Source organism: Bacillus rossius, chromosome 1 (assembly GCF_032445375.1).
Source record: "Bacillus rossius redtenbacheri isolate Brsri chromosome 1, Brsri_v3, whole genome shotgun sequence".
NCBI lineage: Eukaryota > Metazoa > Arthropoda > Insecta > Phasmatodea > Bacillidae > Bacillus > Bacillus rossius.
The window spans coordinates 71,888,064-71,896,188 of NC_086330.1; the positions used below are offsets into that span (position 1 = coordinate 71,888,064).

An 8,125-nucleotide genomic window follows, 5' to 3' on the forward strand; every position below is an offset into this window, starting at 1 on the left:
CTTCCAATTTAGCATAAGGGTCAGCAAGCAAGGCTATTAAGTTATGGATGTCATTAGGGGTATTATCATTCTTGAGTTCTTCAACCTGGCATGGCCATGGTATTCCAGGCACTTTTCTATGTTTACCATGTAGAATTTTAGCAACGTTCTGTATCAAATTTGAAGTGTTCATGCCCCAACTATTCAAAGCACTTTCCACATATTCCCCACCATGCTTAGTAAAAAACACTATTGAAGATTCGTTTCGCCGGTATCTCGGCTGAAATCCAATATTGTTTCCAAAACGTGTTTCCAGTTTTTGGCGAAGGGAACGTAGGGCGTATTTGTCGTCACATGTGTTTCTGATTTCTTCATTTCTGATCATCATGTCTCTCTGAATTTGCTCATATTCTGACAATAAGTCTCTCAGAGTATAAACCTCTTTGCGGATGTCCAAGTACTCAACAATATATTCACACAGGCTATTAAATGCTTCAGTTTGTTTTTCTTCCAACCATTTTAATCGCTGTTGCTTATGTTCCTTTTTTATGCCGCTCGCATTCTGGTGGTACACTGGTCTGCAGTATGTCTTCCAACAGTCTTTGTGATATTTAATATCCAACGCAGCTGCTTTCCGTATCCCTCCTTCATTGTCACAGAAAGTAATTATAGCCTGCAGTCTATCCTTAGTTTGTTTATCATCAACGTACTCGACTGCTTTGGAGAAAGTTTTCCAAGCATCTTGTGTTTCCAGTCTGTGAACCTTCACTGGTGTTCTTCCACCAACATTGTTTCTAACAGTTTTTCCCTCCAAGGTTTCTGTACAGAAAACACAAACAGATTTAGAAACAATGCGGCTGCTTCGTATGCGTTGTTCTTTTGTGTGTTCTGCAGAGGTACCAGCAGCTTCTCCCACATTTTCTTCAGGCATAGATTTTCTATAATATGTATCCTGTGCTCGTAATAGCTTATGACCAACGACTTCAAGCCTGCAGACTTTATGAATTTTCCTAGGCAAAGCATTTACCTGTATCTTTTCGTGAATATCATCAAAGCTCGTCCCTAAATCCTTCCATTCTAGTGCTTTTTCTGCAATTTTGTTCCAGGTGTCCTGATTTGGATTCTGTAGTGGATTTCTTTTAGATGTAGTTGATTGCTTACATATCACACAGTCGTCTTCTGCACGTGTTTTTGTTTTCTTGCCAATAGGTTCAGGTGGCGATGCATTCAATAATGCATGTCTTTTTCTTAATTTTGATGCACCAGGATCATCCATTTTCCATTTCTATTGTACTAACTCACTGCAACAAAGAAAAGAAAATATATACAGACTATAGTACTAACATAACAATTACACATAGGACATTTGAGACCTCCAATTAAAACTGTCATATAGTATATACTAATTTCTTTTTTTACATTAATAGCACGTAAATGCTAAAATTAAACAAATGTCTACCATGCTAACTACATTATATAATGTAATGAATGAAATGTAATTATTAAAAAAAGCCCCGACCTAAAAAAAAGGGTTAGTTTGGTGAATATACCAAGAATTATCATGTAAAAGCACTGGGTTTTGTTTTTTCAATATGGCGGCCAAATGCCAAAATTTCAGAAATGGCTCCCATGCTTAAATTCCTCTTTGGCTTACCAAAAATGGATTGTAATAATAAAAAAAAGGTCCCCCTTTAAAAACGCACGGACTTCAATAATTTCTACTGGACTATAAGTATGTTGATTACTGGAACTTTATGTATTAACTTTATATTACACATATTATAAAATTAATAATAAATTTCATTTCTGGATTCGTATAGGTGTATGTGAATTATTTTATTTTGTTGTGTCTCTTCATTTTTCAGTGAACTTACTTGGAAAACAAAAAGCCAGTCCCCATCCAGGGCCACAAATAAATAATGCATATAAGTGGTATAGAAATTACTGTCAATTCTTTACCACAATTTTACTGTTCATAAAATTATGATTTTGTCTAATAAGTATACTCAGGAAAATGTATATAACCATATTTTTATTTGTGGCCTTAACCGGCAAAATGGTAGGGGTTTATTAAATAAAAGAAGAAAATTCATTTTTTAATGTTTTCATCTGAATTTGTTAATTTTATTAAACCTTCAATCCTTAGTCTTTTCCAGATTGCTTAGATGGACAGCCATATGTATAATTTACAATACTTTTTTTTTTCAGATGCAGAAAACTGTGTTGAACTGTACTAAAGGATGATATTTATTGCTTACATAAATGTTGTAAATTTATATGTTCTCCTAAAAATTTACTTTAAATTATATGTTATTTCTTTAGCTAACAAACTTATTTTTTAATATTTTTACCATTGGGTATCATAAATGTTATGCACATATACATGTATACTTAGATCATATTCAAATTACTTATATATATATATATATATATATATATATATATACACATACACACACACACACACACATTGTTTTGACAGCTGGTGATTGTAAACAAACCATTTGACATTTGTCACATGGCAATGTTTTTGTTTACATACGGCGGAAGGATACATAGTGACATTAAAGTAGATCCGGTGAAAAGCAGGGCTTCAGAAAAGTAGGAGGTTACCGTGGATGGACTATACTAGACAGAGACCAACCAGAACCTTTACTGACATAGTTCTCCTCTTCTTGACAGAGTTTCTGGATACCGTTTTTAACAGTTTGCTTCACATCGTCAGAACTGTAAATTACTGCAGCCGAAGTCTTGAATGCACATTTCTTCACTTTGTCATCTAACGGATATGGCTTTCCATATATACAGTCCAACCACAAGTTATATTTCAAAGGTCCGTTTGTTGCTACGTCATAAGTAAGCTGATTGATTATGTCCTGTCTGATATCATCAAGAAAAGTACAAATGTCCTTCGTCTCACCTAACGTATTTAAATTATAGTAGTCTTTCAACCTTCCACGAAATGCAGACTGCGCTAAGTAGAAGCCATTATCGTTCACTTGTAATGCGCCGAACACAGTCTTAGGATTAGTTCCATGTTCAGACGTCATAGCAATCGGTTGCTGCGAATCTGTTTTTTAGCTTGTACGCTTCCGTGTCTCCAATCTAAAGTGAGGAGTCGAAATGACGGCAGGTAGTTCAGAAGTAGGCGCACGGACTCCACTTTTACAGTTTTTCGGATGTCAGCGCAAATTATCAATTCGAGTAAACCATTTAAGGCACTCATCACAGCGAAACTTCATGCGAGAAGGATTCTTCATGCATTTGCTCCGCTCATGTCTTCGTGCATCATGGGAAAATGCGAAAGACATATCACAGTAGCTGCAAGGATGCCTAGTTGAAGACAAACCCGAACCAGATGACGATGTAACTGTGGTTGTACCATTTCCAGGCATACTCTTATGTACATCGATGCATCGTTGTTGCACCGATACCTTTAATTTCTGCCGCTCTGCAGGGCCTTTACATGTCTCCAAGTTTTGCTTCAAATTAGCATTTCTTGTAAATTGCTTGCGACATTTAATACAGCCAAACATTTTACGATAAGGGTTCTTAGCACATTCTCTCTTCTCATGTCGGCGAGCATTGCTGATGTTTGAGAAAATCTTGTCACAGTAACGACATCGATGTTCAATAGTTGTTGAGGATTCGTCATCCATTGAAGTCTCCATCGAGGGCGAAACAGCGTTCGTTGAGGTTTCCTGTACAGCCAGCACTACCGGTATTAAAGTCTCTTCTGCTGGTGGTATAATGTCTGTCGAAGTCTCCTCCAGTGTTGCCGTCACCGTTGCCAACGGGATCTGCACCTTCTCCGTCGTCGCTGACGTCAAGGTTCCCGTAGACGATGGTACAACGTCCATCGAGTTCGTCGTTAAAGTCGGTAAATATGCCATCGAGTTTGAGGGAACAGGTAATTACGCGATTTATGCAACAGATTAAACAAACTAGATGATCCTTACACCGTCGACGTCAGTAACAAACTGAGCGTCCTGCTGTCTAGGACTCGCTTATATACATGGACTGGATGGAATAATACGCTAGTCAAATCAAGAACAATTTACTATAATACTAGAGTCAAAACATTAAAAATAGAAGCACCATCAACAAAAAGGCAGCACATTTGGAAGCACCGCCAACGAAAAGGCAACACATTTGGAAGCACCGACAACGAAAAAACAGCACATTTGGAAGCACCGACAACGAAAAGACAGCACCATCATCGAAAAGGCATCAAATTTGGAAGCACCGACAACGAAAAGGCAGTATATTAGGAAGCACCGACAACGAAAAGGCAGCACATTTGGAAGCACCACCAACGAAAAGGCAGCACATTTGGAAGCACCGACAACGAAAAGGCAGCACATTTGGAAGCACCGACAACGAAAAGGCAGCTCATTTGGAAGCACCGACAACGAAAAGGCAGCTCATTTGGAAGCACCGACAACGAAAAGGCAGCACATTTGGAAGCACCGACAACGAAAAGGCAATACCACCAACAAAAAGGCAGCACATTTGTCATTGACTCCAATATTCATTGGCTCCATTAATTCGCTCGCTCCAATATTCATTGGCTCCAATATTCATTGGCTCCAATATTCATTGGCTCCAATATTCATTGGCTCCAATATTCATTGGCTCCGCGCGACAGCTGCTCGGCGAAGAGTGACGTCAGACACACACGCGAGCACAGTCGCACACGGTCGTGCACGGATCACCGGACTTCCACAGGACAGGAGGCTTGCGAGCATGGAACACTGACTCGGGGGTGAGGGGATGCGGTCCTCACTGCCTGCTCGCGCCCTGTCATCGACGTCCTGGTCTGTCGCCCGGATTAGTCTGCCGCGACCGCGTGACAGGTCACACGACGCCATGCATGGGGACAACTCATGGGAGACGTGCTTACGGGCGGTAAAGCACACCGAGGAAACAGGCGCCGAAGAGAGTTCCGGAGACAATAGTGATCAGGCCGCAAAATCGGAGCCTCAGAAGCCGGACATACGAGTAGGCGAGTGCGGGGCCGCGCAGTGCTGTGGACAGTCTGACGAGTTGGCCACCTGCTACGAGTGTGGCATGCTGCGCCACCGAACCTGTACGATTGCGCGCGAATTCCTGGTTTTTCGGGACGGACTCTTCATGTGCCAGGCATGTGAAAGCAAGGCGACGGCGCCGACACACGTAGCGGTCATGACCGGCCCAGTTCGCGCAGGCACCGTAGTAAGACTACCGGAGTTCGCTGGACAAGACCACGAGGACCCACGAACATTCGGCCGTACCTGCCGCTACCATTTGGTCCGTTATGGCATTCCGCTCGACGAGTGGATGGAGCGAGTGAGTGACCAGCTCAGGGGGGCCGCTAGTTACTGGTGGGCCATGGTCGGAAAGGGCGAGATGGCGTGGGACGACTTCATCTCTCGGCTGGAGAGCCGATTCAACAATGCACGGGCGGGGGCGCAGCGCCGGCGCTCCCTCTTCTGTACCCCTCAAGGAGACGAGGACATTGAGTGGTTCATCCGAGCCAAAGTTCGACTTCATCGCCGTCTTGCCACTGGAGGCTACCTAAGTGAGGCCCTTGGACTGGTGGTAGAATTGATGCGGCGGGAGCTGCGTCCACACCTGAGTAGCGCCACCGGACGTGACCTGGAGGATTTCGTGCAACTAGCCAGGGAAATCGAGCGGGACGTGCAGCCGCTACCGCAGGCGCTCCCCACAAGAGCTCGGCAACATGGAACGGCGCGGCCACAGCACGTAGCACCAGAAGATAGGCTGGCGGTGGTGCCCTATAGAGCTCCAGCATCTCCGAACGCTACACTGGTGGGTGAGGGGTGGGGACGCCAAATAACTTTCTGGTCAATAGTAATAGTAACCATATTATTTACAAGCATAGGTGCAAACCTAGTTGAAGACTATTATATCATAAGATAATTATATATTTTACTTTTAAATTATATTATAAAATAACACGAGAGAAAATACCCAATTAACTAATAAGTTTTTAGAAAAATATATTGTGAAAAAGTAAAAACTATAACTTTAAAGACATAACTTTATACGCTCATTTGTGACACTGTTTTCAAAGCACCCAAATAGAAGACAGGACTATGCTCAAGCCTTCAAAATATTTGCTTTTATTCCACTGTTATTCATATGTTAAGTCCATGAGGAGAGGGAACTAGCTTATTACGTGCTGTGCATTTTTTATTTGTTGCATTATACAGCTTTATAGCGGAAACTTTGGTTGATTCACACTTGAGGGACAGAGCTTGAAAGTAAGGCACGCCATAGTGTACAGGTTTCTCGCAATACAGCCGACAGTTGCGGGTTGCAGCACCTATATCGTCGGGCGTAACGTAGAGTCAACGCGGTATTCTGATGATACTTGTTTGTGAATGCAATCTCCTTTTTAATCACCATTGCAAAACGAAAAATATTAAATTGGATAGTGGTATGTTGAGATTGGTGAATATCGTTAATCAATGAATGGGCTATAAATGTATTAATAATTGTTCATATAATATTAATGGGCACAATTTATATTTATTGCATTATTACCTTTAATATTCAAAATATCCAAACCTGTTTTATTAAGTATTGCACATATTTATGATCAACTACAACTGGCACATACAGTTAGAGGCTTTGGCCAACGCAGCCATTTGATTTCTTAGATGTGTAGAGAAAAATTAACAAATAAATACCAAGCAAGAAAAGTGAATGACAAAAACATTACTCATTGTAGAAATTCAGACAAACTACGAATTGAAGTAACATTTTTGACAGTTATGACCAACTTAAGTAGGTACATACAGTTTGCGTGCCCATTTAGTTGATATTAATTTGTTTGTGGTTCATATGTAAATGTAATTGTGCCATAAATACGAAGAAATTATGTAAAATTTAACAAGATCCAAATTTAACAACAAAATGGCATTAATGCAACAATAAAAACTTATAATTATATTTTGCCAACTACCTGAATGAAAAACGTTCCTCGACAAATATATATCGCATTTATAATAAATTTATATTTCACGCACATTTCCCCTCAAACATTGAGTACTTTTTTTCACCAATGTTCATGTCGATAAACAGTATAGTCTCAAGAACCAAAATTGCTCGTTAGAGAATACTTAACATGAAAATCGAACACTGTGCCATAGCTGATAAATTACTTTTCATATTATTTTACATAAAGCAAAAGCAATATTAGTTATTGGTCACAAATATTCACCAAACTTGAGCATCTAAACATATATATATATAATATGCATTCTTTTAGCATGCTTTATTCCTTCATCTCCATTTGCTAATTACCATTAAAATTTAGCTAAACCTCAATTTTACGAAATTCCATCCTTTTTTTAAATTTATTAAAACTTCTGAACTGAATAAATTTCATGGCTTATATGATGCAAATGCTTTCAGATTATAAATCACAACGAATTAGAATAAATAGATAATGTTCGTGGTTTAAATCCATTGGAAGTAAAGTGATGCATAATCGTACAATGCAGATAAAGTAGCGGTGATGTAATGCTTTAGTGTTTATTAAATTTCATTTAATTAATTTACGTAATTCGCATTTTTTTTTCAATTTTTTTTTTCCGTGACGAAGCTGCTGTTGAAGTTTGGTACCGTAGTCGAATTCAGACTCACCCTGTGTAATGGGGTCAATGAAAGGACTGTCCGGTCCCAGCCCTATTCCAAATATGTATACATATCGAGAGGTTTAGGAATCGACCAATAAAACAGGAGTGTTAACGCAGACTGTCTTTGTGTATTGTCGACACACATCCTGTGATGAATCCACAGAACACTCAAGTGACAAGTGTGACAACAGGAAGCCTAAGATGTACATCAAGTTCTGTCCCTGCCCGAACACGCCCGAATATTCACCTTCGGCCAACCTCGGGTTTATTTATTATATATATTTACATTTCTCTGTTTATTTTAATGTAGCTATACTAACCCAACTAACCGTCCATAGTGTTTTAAAGTTTTTTTAATGGAACTAACCTAACCGACCAATTTTAATATTTGGATTCATTTTTCCTGCGCTAAAATAAAACAAATCCCGAGGTTGGCCGAAGATGAATATTCGGGCGTGTTCGGGCAGGGACAGAACTTGATGTACATCTTAGGCTTCTCG

At 39.9% G+C, this 8,125-nt stretch overlaps 1 protein-coding gene across 1 annotated transcript in view; it reads right to left on the reverse strand.

Moving 5' to 3' along the window:
- Positions 1 to 8,125, reverse strand: part of LOC134529689 (uncharacterized) — a 117,825-nt gene that overhangs the window by 3,445 nt on the left and 106,255 nt on the right. The window contains exon 2 of the mRNA XM_063364082.1: positions 211 to 1,280. Coding sequence (XP_063220152.1) covers positions 211 to 1,255 — 1,045 coding nt within the window. The 5' untranslated portion in view covers positions 1,256 to 1,280. The remainder of the gene's footprint in view (positions 1 to 210; positions 1,281 to 8,125) is intronic.